The 18,510-nt window shown below is 35.1% G+C and overlaps 1 protein-coding gene across 3 annotated transcripts in view; it reads left to right on the forward strand.

Moving 5' to 3' along the window:
• Positions 1-18,510, forward strand: part of KRAS (KRAS proto-oncogene, GTPase) — a 44,537-nt gene that overhangs the window by 17,742 nt on the left and 8,285 nt on the right. For all 3 annotated transcript variants that reach the window (XM_043966047.1, XM_043966048.1, XM_043966049.1), the window contains exons 3-4: positions 1,193-1,371; positions 6,755-6,914. In XM_043966047.1, the coding sequence (XP_043821982.1) occupies positions 1,193-1,371; positions 6,755-6,914 (339 nt within the window). The remainder of the gene's footprint in view (positions 1-1,192; positions 1,372-6,754; positions 6,915-18,510) is intronic.

The following is an 18,510-nucleotide window of genomic DNA, read 5'->3' on the forward strand; positions in this document are numbered from 1 at the left end:
GACCCCATTTCCATATCTACCTACTTTCTTTAGTTTGGCATTTAATGTATGGAACATTGATAAATAGTACTTCGATGTAAATTCTGGCAATTCTTAATATTTTTGTTTAAAAATATGAAATGTTTAATTAAGTTAATGGCTAATTTAGGTATTTCCTTAGACTTGAAGCCTTGGATAGATGATATTTGACTTACAAGGTGCATAACTCTAGCTTTAGGTTCATATCTGGGATGTGGGGGAGCTCAGCTACAGAATGTGTCTTAATGTCTGCCTCTCGTGGTTACCTCTGCTTCCTTTGTCTCTTCCATATTCTGGCAACATGGACACTGGGCCTGTGGGGATCCCTAGGAAAGATGCGACTGCCAGAGTCTGGGGAAAAGATTTGCATTGCAGTGGGCTATCAGTAACCTCTCATTTTGTGGCACTGTCCTTAAGGACATTTCGTACTTCCTTTGATAGTTTGATTATATAATTTTCTATTCATTTTATGAAACTCCTTAAAAATTCAGGTAAAACAATCATGTCCCCTACTGACTCCCATAAGATTTTTTCTGGCCATCAGCAGGCATGCCTAAGAAATCACATTGTGTAGCCAGAGCACTTCAGAAAGGTATCTGAGTGTAAAATAGTCATGAGATTGTATTTGTGTTTGTGTGTTTTGCCAGGCACGTAGAAGGTCCTCAGAAAATAATTTGTGAGATATGTGATTTTATTGGTATGGGTATTCCTAGCATTGATTCAAATGTCAATCCTTTCATGCCTTTGGTTATGATCTTCTTAGTTGCTATGGCTGGAAAACAAACAAACAAAAAAAACAAACCCAAAAAACATCACTTGGTGGCCAAACCTCTGGCCTCTTCTGATGTGTTAAGTCCATTGTAGACTCATGCTCAAAACCTTTTCAGCATGTATCCCCTGGCATACCCTTTGAGGATTCAGGATTATTGTTATACCACAGGACAGGTGGGAGTAGGACTTTAATATAGTAGGTTGACCAGATCAAATTTAAAAGAAGTATCTTATCTTTATATTAATGACTGATTTTTCTTTTCAGATTAAGTTCAACCCTATTTAAATGATTTTTGTACTTTAATATATATACTTGGTAGCATCACTGCATCTCTGTACAGCACCTTGATAAAAAATAAAAAGGTGCATTGTAATAACCTAGACTATGTTTCTCCTTTCTCAGGATTCCTACAGGAAACAAGTAGTAATTGATGGAGAGACCTGTCTCTTGGATATTCTCGACACAGCAGGTCAAGAGGAATACAGTGCAATGAGGGACCAGTACATGAGGACTGGGGAGGGCTTTCTATGTGTATTTGCCATAAATAATACTAAATCATTTGAAGATATTCACCATTATAGGTGGGTTTAAAACAAATGAATTTTAGAAAACAAAACTGGAGAACTACTTAATTGCTTTATTCTAGGAAAATTTATGAATTTTGTTTAACTATAGAAATTGTAGATACTACAACAGCTGCATTAACATTGGTTGTTTAAAATTGCTGGTCTGCAACAGATTTTTACAAACAGGCAAAATTTTATTACTAAAGGGCCATGTTACATAAAATCTGTTGTTTAAGGGACTGATTTCTTTTCTTCTTCTGGGCCTGCTTCTTCCACCTTCACTTAGTGCCTGTTTCTTGATCTGCTAAAAACTGATGTGCAGAAGATGTGGAACTTAGTGGTTTGCAGGAGAAAACTGGGACTTGTATAATTTGGGATGAGAACACTGGTTGATGAATCAGTATATATGTTTTAATTAGCTGTACGAGGAGCTGTGTTGGTAGAGTAGAAAAGCTATAAAATATTCATAAACTTATTCCCCTCCCAAATCACTTTAATAATAGTAATCAAGATTATTAGTTCTTAAGATTCATAGAATAGTAAAACAAAAAAAAGTTGTATTGAAGTATTTCCCATGAACCTGAGCATGTGCTTATCCTTTCTGATGGGTCACATGTTCTTGCTGTCATGTCCTTATAACCCTCATGTCTGCTAGAGGTTGGGAGAAGGAAAGAGAAATACTGTCTGCTACTTTCTGTAAGCCCTTAGAGAGTCTGGAAGCCTTTTCTCCTCATTCCTTCTATAGCCTGTTAAGGAGCAGCCCTTAGTCACCAGTCATCTTTGAAATAGCCTAATAGTTTTGGGGATGAATAAGGGATTATCACATCATTCCAAGCTCAATATTTTCACAGGTCCTTTAGTGCAGGATGCAATCATGTGTCCTGCATGGAATATGAGTACATGCTCAGCTCCATAGAAATCATTCCAGTCCAACTCCTATTAGACTGGTATTAGAAACGACATTAATCCCTCAAAGGGGATTATATTGAATTTGATTGTTTTCAAAGTGCTCTCCTTAAAACAACCCTGAAAGGTCAGTAGAGCAATTAAACCCATTTTATAGTTGAGGAAACAGACTTGGAGAATTGCTTTTTGTTCAGTCCTTCAGTCATGTCTGAGTTTTCATGATCCTGTTTAGGGTTTTCTTGGCAAAGATTCTGGAGTTGTTCACCATTTCCTTCTCCTGCTCCTTTTACAGATGAGGAAACTGAGGCAAACAGTTAAGTGACTTGCCCAGAGTCACACAGCTAGTATGTGTCTGTGGCCAGATTTAAATTCAGGAAGATGAGTCTATCCATTGCAACACAAAGCTGTCCAGAAGTTACCTTATTTGCCTGTAATCACATAACTGGTGATCATCAAGAGCCAGACTTCAACTCTGGTCTTCTGATTCAAAGACCAGTTCTCTTTGCATCATAGTGTGTTGCTTCCTCTCCCTCTATTATAGGCAAAATTCATATGGAATGCTTGAATACCACTTCATGAGGTAGCCCATTCTATTTCCAGATAGCTAATTATTGGGAAGTTCATACTGGGGTGAAATCTATGTCCCTATAACTTCTTTCTCTTGGTCCTTGTTCTTTCTGTTGACATAGCATAGAATAAGTTAAAATTATATTTCTTTATTTGAAAAAAACCCAAAATTCTGTTGTACTATATTGTCCTTAGACCTTCTTTTTAGGCTTTATATCACCATTTCCTTTAATTCTCACATGATATAGTTTTTAGGACTCTCATGACTTTGGTGACCTCTTATGAAGTTGTTATATCCCTTCTGAAACATGTTGCCTAGAACTGAATATACAGTATTTCAAGACACAGTACTGCAATATATATAGGGCTATTGCTTTGCTCATCTGGACTGCATACTTACTATTATGAAAAGACTGTATTACGGTTTTTAGTAGCTCTGTGATACTACCATATCACACGCTGAGTTTTCAAGCGACTTAAATCAAGTTTTTTTTTTAATGTAAACTACTTTCTAGTGTTTTTTTTCCAGTTGATTTTTTTTAACCTAAACTTAGGCTACATTTCTCCCCTATTTCATCTTCTTATTTTCCAGCCCTTGTTCAAACATGTTGAGATTTTTTGAATTTGATTGTTATTGAGTATATTAATCACTTATTTTAGTTTTGTCATCTCCATACTAGTTAAAGAATGCCTTCTCTTTACCCAAGTTTTGATGAAAATATTGAATTTTAAAGAGCAAAGGATAGAACCCTAGGGTCTCTCATTAGAGAAATTCCTCCAGGTGGACATCAATCATTTAATCAACACATTTTGAGTAGAATAGTATAATCATTTGTGAGTCATGGAATCATGGATTTAGAGCTAGAAAGTACCTTAAAAGTTGCCTTGTCCTTAATTTTACAGATGAGCAACTAAGACCGACAGGGGTTGTTGGTAAGTCAGTTAATTAGCATTTATTAAGCACTATTCTGTGTCAGACACAGTGCTAAGTACTGGAGATAGAAAGGCAGGCAACAAATAGTTCTTGCTCTTTAGAAGCTGACAGTCTACTGGCAGAGACAACATGTAAATGGCTATCTACAAATGATCTCTACAGAATTAATTAGGGGTAGTCTCAGGGAAGATTCAGGAGTACCAGGAAAGTCTTTTAGTTGAAGATAAGAATTTAGCTGAGACTTGAGAGGAGAGAGAAAAATCCAGGCGTGGGGGTGGGAGTGGGGTGGGGGTCGAGGAACACAAGCCAGTGAAAATGCATACAACAGTCAGGGTGAAGAGACCAGGTATCACTAGATTTCAGATCATCTAAATGACTTGCCCAGGGGTCACACAGTGTCTTAGGTAGGATTTAAACCCAGATTTTCTTGATTCCCAAGTCCGACATTCTATCTACTAAACTCTGTAGATCTCAGATATTACTACATTTCTCTGTCATATCCAGAAGGATACTATAATAGTTTTCATTTCTGCCAGATAGCTTACAAAAATCAAGAAACCCTAAGTCTATAACTTTCCCTTACCATTGAGCCATCAGTCAAGCTCTATTTCCACTGTTGTCCATTCTTTTTACATGCAAAAGCAAAATGGACGACTAAGTTGGCCTTTCATTTTAAAAAACTTAACCGATGATATCTTCAACTCAAAATACGTGTTTTATGATTATTTATATTCAGTAAAGCTTGGCATCTGTGATTTGCTTTCATTAGTTTGCCAAAGGATTTAACTTTGGGAATTATACTTTTAGCTAATTTTAAAGCTTTATAACCTTTTCCCCTGTTTTGGAAGGACATATATTAATTTATTTTTTCCTATCAAAACCAAATTTGATAAGAATTTATTAAGTGCAGGGTCCAGGATTAGGTTCTGAGGATCCAAATATAAGATGAAATTCATTATTTGAATAAATTCTGAATTTCCATGGAGATGTGTCAAAATGAAACATTTAGCTTTTTAAAAATATACTCTTCCCTTCTAACCAATCCATAAAACTAGTTAGTCAGACTCTTTAGGCACTAAAAAGATTAGGTGGAATACAAGATTTGCTGTGTAGATTCTTTTATAGATGTCAAGTATTATTTAATAGTTAACTGACATAAAACTAAAATTAATGTTATATTAGGTTATGGAAATTAGTATTGCCAAAGAAGATTAAAGTAATAACAGAAAATATTGTTACAAGTTCACATTGTGAGGAAAAAATAATAGACTCATTTTGGAGCCACCATCAAAAGAGATGAAGTCAATTCATCTGAAGTGGTCATCATGAAGTAATGACATTGCTTGGCCATTTCAAAGTTTATGTATAAAAGTTCTTGAAATGACTTAAAATCTCCATTCTAAACATAGATGGGAAGTAGGAGGTTAGTGGTAATAGAGCTTTTGAATTAAAATATCTTTTTTGGGGGGGGTGGGGTGGGGCAATGGGGGTTAAGTGACTTATAGCTAGTAAGTGTTGTCAAGTGTGAGAGGTCAGATTTGAACTCAGGTCCTCCTGAATCCAGGGCTAGTGCTTTATCCACTGTGCCATCTAGCTGTCCTTGAATTAAAATATCTTTAAAGAATTTAGGAATAAAGTAAAAAAACTGTCAGCTTTCTAAAGTCTATTTAACTGTCCAGTATGGTTTTGGTATTAAGTATATTTTAATTGTATACATTCTTTGAAAGTGGCAATCTATATATAGTGTATATATATATATAGATATATCTATATATATCTATCCCACATAAAAGCTATCATTTCATAGTAATATTAATAAATAGTACACTTCATACTAAACCACACTGAATCACAGAACTCAGTTGTAATGTAATATGCCAAGTACCCAAGATAGGGCTGGGTGTGAGACATGCTGCACCTTTCTAACATTATTTTACTTGAACTGTCTTTTATGGACCTTATTAGTGATATTAGATGTGTTACACCTGTATATGAAAATTCTACCCACTACAATTCCCAGAGGAGGCCAAATGGCATAGTGGAAAGGATACTAGATTTGGAATTCCCTAATCATACTGGGAAAGTTGGGATACAGATGAGAAAAATAATGTGAGTTTTATAAAATGAGTTTGCTTAGTGTCTAATATTAGAAATTGGCATTTTCAGATTCTGGAGCATTTCCTCACCTTGCCATAGAAATGCCTCTTCTGAAAAGTAAAATGAAAATAAAGGACATGATTTCTACTCAGGCTTAGTCATTCATCACTTATATATTTCTCCATTAATCATAAGACAGGAATTAAAACACTATTCTTTACTGAAATTACAGCCTACTCTGAAACAGCAAACCAAAAACGTCTATTTAAAAATTCATGTGGTTCCCCCCCCAATGAAAAATTTAAGGTTGAAGGGCTTTTAGTAGGTATTCAACTTTGAAGTGTATAAAGGTTATTCAAGAATGACCACCATTTCATTTTGGTGCAGGGATGTGGGAAAAATGAATAAAGCTTTTACTAGTCATTTTTTAAGGTACAAACTTAAGTGCTATTTACATTTTGAACTAATGCATTTTAAAATTAGAGCTTATATTCTAGACAACTTTTAGATATATTGAGTTTGTTCAAAATTCTTTTTTTATTCATTATATTTCTTAACTTGTTTTTTACCTTGAAATTACAAAATTATAGCTTTGGCGTTCTTCTGTTTGGAAGTAGTTATGTTTTAAAATGAAGATTCCCCACCTCCGCCACTAATATGTCTCTCTTCCTCTCCCTTTTTCCTTTAAAATTTTGTTTTTGTAATACAAAAATATCTGAACTAATTTTGAATGCTTTATTCAACCTAAGCAAGGAAAAATAAGAATTTATTATGGGGAAACTGGAGATTATAATCATTTTGCCACCTGATTATACTAAAGTTGTATTAGAAGATTTTTTCCATCTGTTTCAATGTCTCTGATATAACGTGGCTTTTTTTCTTTTCCTACCTCAGAGAACAAATAAAAAGAGTTAAAGATTCTGAAGATGTACCCATGGTCCTTGTAGGAAATAAATGTGATTTACCTTCCAGAACAGTAGATACAAAACAAGCTCAGGATTTAGCAAGAAGTTATGGCATTCCTTTCATTGAAACATCAGCAAAAACAAGACAGGTAAGTAAAGCACAACAAATAGAAAACTATTTGTTGAGACTAGAAAGTATTATCTACATCAGTTCACATCTAGCATTTATCTCTTGCTTAGTATAAATTGTGATTAAATTCAGCTTTGGTGGATTAATAAATGAACTTGTGCTTAAAATAACTGATGCTTAAATTAATCCTTTCATATGGAAATCCATGGATTTTCTTTCATCTAACCTAGAAAACAAGTAATCTGTTCAAATAGAAAAGAATAATATCCTTGTTCATAGGTCTGTTATCCTATGGATATTAATGTAAAGCTTTGAATTCAAGTATTCTCACATATAGCTTAATTGAGCACTAAGAGTTTGCTTGATAAAGATTCAAAAATATTACTCTAAGAGCTCTGGAAGTTCTAACTTGGAAATTTTTCTGTTCTCTACTGGTTGCTTCTAGAAACAATGTAATACATGTTTCTAGACAGGGTTTTCAATTTCATTTTATTTTAAAAAATTACTTTTCCTTTGATAGAAGTTAATTTGAGGGAAGCAAAGATTTTTAAAGCCAGGGATATCTAAAAATAATAATTTCACAGAATTAGCAATTTGTTCTGATAAATTGAATGTAAAGATTTACATTTAAAAAATATATATATGTATACACACAAATTGTTGATGTCAAATCAATAGAGCAGTATTAACAGCTATACACTTGTTACATTTGGTATAATATAAAACAAGTTCTTAGGAGTTGTATAAAGTAAAAATTTGCTAAAGTACTAAAAATGGACATATCCATAGAATATAAAGTATGGAGAAAGCTCTTGAACAATAAAATGAACAAAATGAAAGTGAAAATATTATATACAGCATGTAGTGTCTATATAGAAGGCTTGAAAAATTTATATATTAATTCAAAATTGAACTCATTTTATCAAGCAAAAATTATATTTTTTAGATTATTATATATAATAACACAGTCATTTGGGAAATTTCTCTTTCAGACCATTTTGGGTAAAATGAAAAGTGCTTGATATACATAGATTCAGAAAGTGTTGATAAAACTGTTTATATCTTCAAGGTTTTTAAGAAATGGCCTCTGCTATAAAGAAATGTTATTAGAGACACCACGCATAAGCAATTAAATAAAAATATAAGAGCATGTGATTGTGCTAAAAGGAATAGTACAGAGAGTAAGTGCTTTAGGATTTCAAAGAAATCAGCTTAGCGTGGCAAGACACTTAAACTCTCATTGCCCCCAAGAAACTCTTTGAAGAACATAAGTTGCAGAACAGTTGCCTGTCTGCGCTGGGGAGAGTTTTCTTACTCGCTATTCCTTTCAGTGATGAAATGGCACATTCAAACAAAGAAACACAAAAGATTAATTGTGGGGAAGCCTATCTTGGATGATGTGAAACTTGAATTATGTTTTACAAGTAAAATAGTGTTCTTTTTGTGGCATTCAGCATGTTTCTTTACTTTCTTTACTTTTTGGGAGAAAACTAATATTTCATGATCAAAGAAGTAAAACTAAGAAACAAGTACAATATTAAGAATTCCCTTTCATAGAATCAAGGTTTTTTTATTCTTTTGAATCAAGTTCTTTTAAACAAAAAATGTTTTGTTTTTTTTCATTTTTATAGTTTGTTACAATAGGGAAGATAATTTGGTATTATAAACTTTAAATTTTGCTGTTTGTCCATACTAGGGCTGTTGTCCCTTTGGGACATTTGGAGATACAGCTGGGAAGCTTCCTCTGTTTCCTTTCTCCCAGAGTAGGATGTAAGCTCCTTTAGGTCAGCAACTATTTTTTGTTATTTGTCTATATCTCTAGAACCTTGCTCAGTGTATACAGTTGATACTTAATACATTTTTTATCGAATTTAGTTATGAGGTAGTGAAAGTGAAACAGCCTGAGGATTTACTGAGCTTGTGTTGCTTTGAGTTGAGAACATTTTAAGGATGCTTGGACCTAGAGATCATATTACTAGTGCTGTATTTACTACTTGTTAGCCATGTGACCCATAGCCATATAAGTTAACATCTCTCGGTGAAGTATAAGTTTAATTTAAAATGATGGAATGAACTAGGTCTTTCCTAAAACTTCCTCTGGGTCACAAATATTGTGTTCTATATTGTGTTCTTATATTGCCTTTTGGCCATTGGCAGCAGGCCAACTAGTTGTGATATTACAGTTGAGTAAAAACTGTTGGATTGACACCTGTCTCAGTCAAATCAGTGACATTGGTGTAAAGGGAGGGATCTCCCCCCAGAGAGAAATTCTTGCATGTAGACTTGGTGTGATTATATTCCTAGATATAGAACAAAGGCAAAAAGGAAACTTGCTTCCCAATCCATCTGCTTTTAGAGCAGTGACATTCTTCCAAAGAGAGGGAGATTTTGTTTTATTATTTATAACTTCAAAAGACTTTTTTGAGCAATAAGCATGTATCCTTCCACTTTATAGTCAAGAAAGGTGAAAGGTCATAGAATTGCCTAATGTTTTACAGGGCTACAAATCAAAGACAGGAAAACAGTTTTAATTCCCAGAAGGGAGCCCCTGACTTAATTCTTGGTAATAGCAAGCTAATGACTGACAGGATGAAGCAGAGCATCCGAATGCCTCATCTTCTTCCCAAATTCTTACATACCACTTAATTTTGACATTTTCAGTTAAAGTATTATGGTATTCATATTTTATTTTTAAATATTAATTTTCTGTAATATATGATTATTTTTCTGTGTTTTTTTTTTTAATTTCCAGGGCCAACATTTCTTGAGCATATCCCCAATTGATTATAGAAATTGGTGGGAAGGTTTTTTGTCCTTTGTTCTCAAAGAGGACCATGACATCAGGTGATGTCAAGACTTACAGTGAATTGGATTTAAGTGAGGGGGGGGGCTATGTAAAGTCATCAGCCTCACTCTTTCCTCCAGAGCCATCTGGATCCAGTGGCAAGATATATATATCAGGATGACTGGAGATGGCCCTGGATATTTAAGGCAATTGGGGTTAAGTGATTTACCCAGGGTCACACTGTTATGCTAGTAAGTTTGAGTCCAGATTCAAACATAGGTCCTCCCAACTTTAGGGCCAGTCCTGTGATGGGAAGGTAGGATTGATTTAACAGAAAGTAAGCTTAGATATTTTAAGGATCTCATAATGAATAACCAGTTTGCTATATAAATCTGTTTTGAGATCTGCTTTTATTGAACATATCTTAACTTTACCCTGATTCTTTAAACTTTTAAACAGATTTATGTTGTTAAGCTATAAATTTGATCTTTGATTTATTTTATTTGAACTTGATTTCCTTAGAGATTACCTTGTGAAAAATTTGCTTAGTTATAAAAATATCAATTAAATGTAATTTGAGGTCTCTTTTTAGTGTGTCTTGTCAGGAGATTTTTTTTTTTTTTGCGGGGCAATGGGGGTTAAGTGACTTGCCCAGGGTCACACAGCTAGTAAGTGTCAAGTGTTTGAGGCTGGATTTGAACTCAGGAACTCCTGAATCCAGGGCCGGTGCTTTATCCACTGCGCCACCTAGCTGCCCCTTGCCAGGAGATTTTAAAGAGCTATTCTCATGCTTGTAGAGAGTTTGAAATGTGATATAAAAATTTTATAACAAATTCAAAGACAGCTTTCAATCATAGTAATATTGTACTTCCTGTGTGCAAAGTTTCTTTTCCCTTTGTAGATTTCATTTTGTGATGAAAACATTTCAGTAACTTAAATATCCTACTTTTCTATCACTCACAAATGGGTGCTTTCTTGCTTCATGCCTTAATTTCTTAATGTGTATTTTTGGGTTTCAAATTTAGTGTGTATGTACCATTAATGTATATACATAATGTAGCATAAGCATAGGGATCAGACCTATGATTAGAACAGTGATGCCAAACTCAAATAGAAACAAGGGTCACCAAAACATACATAAGGATCCTTGTGAGCTGCATATTGTCTTAGAAAACCACATTAACAATTAAATTTCCCAATTACTTTTTTATTATTTATTTTTGTGGGGGCAATGAAGGTTAAGTGACTTGCCCAGGGTCACATAGGTAGTGTCAAGTGTCTGAGGCCACATTTGAACTCAGGTCCTTCTGAATCCAGGGCTGGTGCTTTATCCACTGCGCCACCTAGCTGCCCCTCCCAGTTACTTTTAATCTGGCTCTGGCTGCTAATTGTAGGCCATGTGTTTGACACCTGTGACATAGAGCACCTTCTAGGTCAGGGAACAAACTCCCTTTCCCAATTCAGGTCAACAACTTCTCTGCACCTGAAAGCCATCTTAAGAAAGTTGTTGCCCAGTGCACAGAAAGACTTTGAGAAACTTTTCTAGGGTCACATAGCCAGGATCTTCCCAGTTTTGAGGACAGCTTTATCCCTCATACCCCACCCTATTATTAAGTATAATGTATTAACTAACAAATTAGACTTAGGTTACATATTTAGATGAAGAGCATTAATTTTTAGTGGTTAAATTTCTGACTGATTATATTATGTGTTTAAATAATGGAGAATTCTGTAGTGACTAGAATATTAGAACAGGTCAGATTTTTTTTACCCAACTTTTTCTACATTAGCATTTGTGATTTTGAATTAAATATTTAAAAGTAGATATTTAAACATATAATCCATGTTTTCTTTTTCACTTAATGTTGATGATATACCTGATAAATTCTTAATAAATTATAGAAATCTGAAAAGATAATGATCATACAAGATGCTTTCCATCTATTACATTATTTTAGGTAATGTTTAAAATGTTCACTAAATAGCTGAAATGTCAGGAACTGCATATGAATGTGTAGTTCATAAATATATAAATTATTAGAGGCAAGTTGCAATGTTCTGGATCTGAATTCAGGAAGGACCTGAATTAAAATTTAACTTTTTAGACTTGCTATATGTGTAACCCTAGATAAGTCACTTAACCAATCTGCCTCAGATTCCTTAACTATAAAATGGGGATAATAGCACCTGCCTTTAGGGGGATCATTGTGAGGATAAAATGAGATATTTGTAAAGCAGTTTGCAAACCTTAAAGCCAAAATTACATTTTTATAATAGTTCTTTCATTTTCTACATACACTCTCATACACCAATGATACCAAAGTATGGTTAGTAAGCAAGGTAAACTAGAAATTCTAAGGTAATTTTTATCTCAAGTATTAATAGTATAAAATTAATGACTAGAATATAGCTGAGGAAAGGTTATACCTTATCCAGAAGGAACAATTTAGGTGGTATAGGCATACGTGGAATAGTATTGCACATTAATATACTCCAGCAGAAAGTGGAAACTGGAATAAGAAAATGAAAAAGTATGATGGAAAATTTTTGGGTAAAAGAAAATGGAGGTAGAAACAAAGTGACTGTAGTACACTTGAAATGTACTAGGGACTAAGGAAACAGAAGAAAAGTTGAGGTGTTCAAAAAACAGGTGGGAGGAAGGCATGATATAGTATTTTTTTTCTTGTTTTTTTTTTTTGGGGGGGTGTTGGGCAATGAGGGTTAAGTGACTTGCCCAAGGTCACACAACTAGTAAGTATCAAGTGTATGAAGTCATATTTGAACTCAGGTCCTCCTGATTCCAGGGCTGGTGCTCTATCCATTGGGCCACCTGGCTATGTCTGCGTGATATAGTATTGATGGAAGAACTTTGATATTCTGAGTACTTGCTTTTACCTCTGCTCAAAGATGCTAATTTATTTTATCTTCTCAATTGGAAGAACCAGTATGGGTTACTCTTAGTCTGCATCTGGTTTTCATGAGAAAGAAGAAACTGATTCATGGGGTGGAAATGATGGGAAACTGGCAGAATTGATAGACTCCATCTTAGAATTTTTGGTGGAGAGAAGCCAGTCTTATTGCACATATACCTCAGATTTTAGGAGAGCAGATTTCTGAAGGTTAAAAGAAAGGATAGGTAGGGTCTGATGAACTGAGATTTTATAGAGGAATTCCTATCATGAGTAATGAGTAATCACATGAAAACAATTTCGAGAAAGAAGTTGTCCAAAATTTGATCAGTGTAGATGTGTAGAGAATTTATTGCCCAATTTGGATTTTTTTTTTTACAAGCTGCATATAGGAGAGGCAGCATAGTATACAGAGTAGTAGATAGCTGTCCCTTGTGATGTGTTTGCCAGGTCACTATCAGTGACAGCCTTTGAAAATTAGTGAAAATAGGAGTACTCTAGTACTGGAGGTAGCCAAATACTACTCTGATTATTTTGTTTGACATCATAGGGGAAGGGTCATGGATAAAAATTATAGAGAAATGGGCTTTATTTCAATTTAAGGAAAAAAGTCCTAACAAATAGAGATCCTAAAGTAGAATGAGTTGTCCCAGGAGATAATGGGTTTATAGAATCATGGTGTTAGTGATAGAGAGGACTTTGAAGACCAACTGCCACGCCCCCCCCCCAATGCCCCTCCAATATTGTAGATAAGAAAATAGGTCCAATAAGAAAAGTGACCTGTGCAAGGTCACATTGTTTGGATTTAAAACCAGCTCCTCTGATTCGAATACAGCTCACTTTACACAGCTACCTTTTCATTTTTCAAAATTCTTTTTTTTTTTTGCAGGGCAATGGGGGTTAAGTGACTTGCCTAGGGTCACACAGCTAGTAAGTGTCAAGTGTCTAAGGCTGGATTTGAACTCAGGTCCTCCTGAATCCAGGGCCGGTGCTTTAACCACTGCACCACCTAGCCGCCCCCTCATTTTTCAAAATTCTAACAAAGTTTCACTTAAGTGCTTATAATAAGTCTTGAGCATAAGCTAATCATCCCAGAAGAGTACTTGCCCATGCCTTCTGGCATAAGCAGACTGAAAGGAGGTAAGGAATAGAGCTATAGGTAGGTACCAGAAAGAATGTAGAGGCATTTCAATTTATCCAGTTAAACTGAGGTACTAAACATCCAATAAATATGATAAGACATTGTGGTTAGGTGGTAGTGGTAACAAAAAAAAGGCACAGTCCTGCTTACAATCCAATAGAAATTGAGAGAGATACAGTCATGGACCTTGCCTTGGGGACCAAGATCCACTTTTTAAAGTGTTCCCAGATGCTTCAGATGTAGGCACATTCTAGGCCTGTCAGTTAAAGACAATATGTTCAGTGGATCTGTGATCTCATCAGTGTTCTCCTCTACGTAGACACCTAGCACCCATCCACAGGAGGTCCCCCCAAAATGTGCTGAGGGATCTTGCTTGAGTTCTCTTGAAATTGCATGGGTGGAGACATAGGTTTATCCATCAGTCATCCTTGCCTCTCACTAATGTGACCAGACTTTTTCCTTGTCACACCTCTGCTTTTCCTGTGCAATTCAAGAAAATGAAGTTTCTTATAAAAATCTTTATAATTTCCATTTTTCATCTATTGATTGTCATCAGTCTTGTTTTATCCTTGAATGCCCTCAAGATGATATATTGCTTGGTTGGATCTCTTGCCAAGCTTTTTACAAACTTACTTTTCCAGTTACTGTTTCTTGCTATTTTAGGAGGTGGTTCTCTTCATAATCTATCATTTAAAATTTACAAACAAGTTTAAGAATCAAGAATCGGTGTTGCCCTTGGCTACCCTTCTCTCATGAAAAAGAAAGTATTTGATGGCTGAAAATTCTTAAAACAAAGGCCATATGGTCACATTATCCAGGGATATTATAGTGGGAATTCTTACTGAAGTGTTGGGTTGATCTCTAGGGCTTCTGAAATAATTTCCAAATTTCCAAGTCTGAATATTCTTTGATTCTTGACTACATAGCTCTGTGTGTGTATAACACACACACACACACACATACACACATATATAATGTATATATATGTTATCAAACTTAATAATTTATTTCTATATTGAGATAGCAAGGATAGGAATATGTAAGATTACTATGACACTTATTGCTGCTGCTACTATCACCACCACTGCTACTAACTATCAATACTACCACTACCACCACTATTACCACTACTAGCACTACTACTACTGTTTTAAAGTGTGAAACATATGAAGGCACCCACACTGCCCCCATGCATCAGCTACCTGGGCAGAACACCAATTTCTAGAGAAAGGAAGTTGCTGATGTCAAGTTTTATTGCACTTGGATGATTTTATTACATTTAGATAGATAGAGGAAAGAAAGGGGGAAGGAGTAAGTTCAACAAGGCCCCTGAAGGGAGGGAAATCACCCCCCCCAAATAATTTTCCTCCTCCTGAAGAATAAAAGTGAGAGAAAAGGAGTAGGTGTGTATGTGTATATATACACACTTATATACATGCTAATGTAGATTAGGCCTGGCTCTTTTAGAGCATTTATCTCATTAGGCAGATTATCCTGGCCCACCTGGATCAATATGAGGTAGTACTGGGGGCAGCACTGTTGAAACTAATACCAGAACTCTGGGAGTCAGTATTATGCCATACATTTTGCTGAAAACAAATAGGTATTTTCAGTTAAGTGGTATCAGTTAAAGAAGCCTAATCAAATACTTAATTCCTGGGGATTTCAATTTTGAGAATTCTAGGAAAATTAATTTTAAAAATTAAAATTTCAGGTAGTTTACTCGTCATAAATTTGTGGTCCATTTTCAAGTGATGAAAGTTAATTAAAAATATTCATTACAGGGGCAGCTAGGTGGCGCAGTGGATAGAGTACCAGCCCTGGAGTCAGGAGGACCTGAGTTCAAATTTGGCCTCAGACACTTGACACTTACTAGCTATGTGATCTTGGGCAAGTCCCTTAACCCTCAATGCCCTGCCAAAAAAAGTATGGAAGCTCTATTACTCTCTTCAGTCAATCACCAAGTATTTGTTTATTAAGTACTTACTGTGTGGCCAGGCTCTCTGCTGGGCTCTAGGGATAGAAACTATCCTTGATTGTACAGACTTAAAAACAAGTTTGTATTCTGGCATGAAAATATGGATGGAGACTTTGGGAAGTATGTGTAGGGTTTTTTTTGGGGAGTGGGGTGGGGTTAGTATTCTCTTTGCTCAACCTCTCATTAAGAAAGTGTTTATAGGGGGCATCTAGATGGTGCAGTGGATAGAGCACCGGCCCTGGAGTCAGGAGTACCTGAGTTCAAATCCGGCCTCAGACACTTAATACTTAACTAGCTGTGTGACCCTGGGCAAGTCACTTAACCCCAATTGCCTCACTAAAAAAAAAAAAAAAAGTGTTTATAGGTGCAACGTTTTAACAATAAAAGTTCATTATGGAATTATTTAGATTAGATTAGCTAAAACATTTATTAAGTGCTTACAGTATACTAGGCACTTTGCCAGGCTCTAAGAATACAAATATAAGCTTCCCACATCCCCCCAAAACAGTCTCTATCCTCAATGACAACACAAAAAAGGGAACTATGGGAGGTGGTGGCAGGGTTCAGAAGTGTCCTGTGCAGGGGAAAGGTGGAAAAGTAGTCTGGAGAGTCAGGAACATATTTGGGTTAGGAGTACATATAGCTATTATGGTTGTTTCTTCAAATGGAGGTTCCAAGGAGGAACTCTCTAATTAGAGGAGGCAGCAAGGGGCAGAGGTGGAAAAGTAGAAAAAAAACCACTTAGGTTATTTGCCCAGGGTTACACAGCTAGTAAGTGTCAAGTGTCTGAGGCCGGATTTGAACTCAGGTCCTCCTGAATCCAAGGCCAGTGCTCCATCCACTGCGCCACCTAGCTGCCCCTTCTTAAAATCATTTTTAAAAAACAAGCAAAAGTTTTTTCCTTGGGTATTTTCACACCCAGAAACATAAAATTGTTCTATCCTTTACTCTTCTCTCTCCAACTCCCAGCAGCTTGCCTCCATTCTCCCGATCTGTCATCTACACACCTTAAAATTGATATACCTAAAGCACAGGTCTGATCATGCCATTCAAAATGGAAAACATCTTCCCCACTTAGACCAAGGACACTACCTTTCAGATTAGTAAAAAGGAATAATCCTTGGTTACTATATCTACATCCCCATGTCTCATCAGCTGCCAGGTCTTAATTATTCTACCTCTATAACATTGTCTGCACCAGCTCCCTGTCTTTTTACTTACAAGGTCAATATCCTAATTCGGGTTTTCATTGTCTCTCATCTGGACTATTGCAGTACTGTAAGTGGTCTCTCTGTCTCCCGTCTTTCCCTTCTCTAATACATTCTTTTCACAGCTGACAAAGACCATGCCATTCTCCTACTCAAAAACACTTAGTGACCTATAAGAATAAAATACAAATTATTTATCCTAGAATTTATAGCTCTCGATAATCTAGCACTCAATTTACTTTTTCTAGGTTTGTATTTATTTCCTCCCACCATGTTTTAGCTAAAATAGCATAGCAACAATTTTTCTGAACTCACTATATGCCATCTTTCATCTCTCTCTACCCTCCTTTATGTAGTTAACTGTTTAGCACATCATTCAAGGCTCCTAACTGCCACCTTGTACATGAAACCTTTCTGGAACTTCCCCACCTTCTTAGATGATCTAGTATGTACTCATTCATGAACATATATCCTCCAGTAGGCTGGAAGTTACTTGAGGTCAGGGACTTTGGATTTTTTTTTCTTGTATCCTTTAGGCCTAGTATAGTTCCTCAAATATAGTAGGTATTAAATATAATTTGAATAGACACATTTAAGGAGACACTTAAATGTTGTCCTTATCTACAACAGCAAAATATGGGGTATATTTTTGGTCTTTGATCTGACTTTTTTAGCCTATGGAAACAGGAAGTCAAAATTAATTACTCAGTCTCTTAAAATATTAACTTCACAAGGTATCAATTCCCTCCAGTTTGCTCTTATATTACTTATATTGAATGAAAAATTTGACTTTTGTAGCAGGTAATATGAAACTTTCTAATTTGATTCATTTATCTTTTTTTGTAATTTGGCTCCTATGAAAGGAAACATGGTATATAAAACTGGTTTTAAAATTTCAGTAATAGAAAATTTTTAATATGTTGTGTAACGTTTTTTTACGAGTCCTTGGAATATGGAAACTTGCCACTTTGTAAGTATATACAATACTTTGTTATAAATACTAGAACTTAGTTAAATATAAACCAATGGAAGGAATCGCAAGGAAGTACAATAAACAGATCAATTCACATCTCTGTGAGGTTAGTTGGTTAATCATAAAATCAATATCAAAGAGATATTAATTGCTATTTAAGAAAGGAAATTGTAGCTAATTGGTTCTTTAAATTCCAGTTTATTTTCATATTGATAAAGTAAACATTCTCTTGATAATAAAATTAATTCTAAAATAATGACCTCCCAATGATGATAAATCTTAGTTATAATTCTAATAATGAATTTCTTGGTGGTGGTGGTGGTAATTTCTTCTGAATTAATGTCTTCCTATTCTCTCTGCATTGTTAGAACCAAAATCACACCTTTGTTTAATGGTGATGGGTATGTTTGTGCTAAAAAAAAAGAAAAGTAAAATCAAGCTGTCTAAATCAAGCAGTAATCATTTTATGTTCCTGCTGCAGAAAACTGAAGAACACAAAGTTCTGTGATTTTTTTTTTCATAATTTTTATTCTGGCAGCAGCGAATAGGTCCTGAAAATGATTTATTTTCCTTTTGATAGCAATGAAATTTTAATTTTTTAATGTATCAAGAAAATGAGCT

This window comes from Dromiciops gliroides, chromosome 5 (genome assembly GCF_019393635.1).
Source record: "Dromiciops gliroides isolate mDroGli1 chromosome 5, mDroGli1.pri, whole genome shotgun sequence".
Classification (NCBI taxonomy): Eukaryota; Metazoa; Chordata; class Mammalia; order Microbiotheria; family Microbiotheriidae; genus Dromiciops; species Dromiciops gliroides.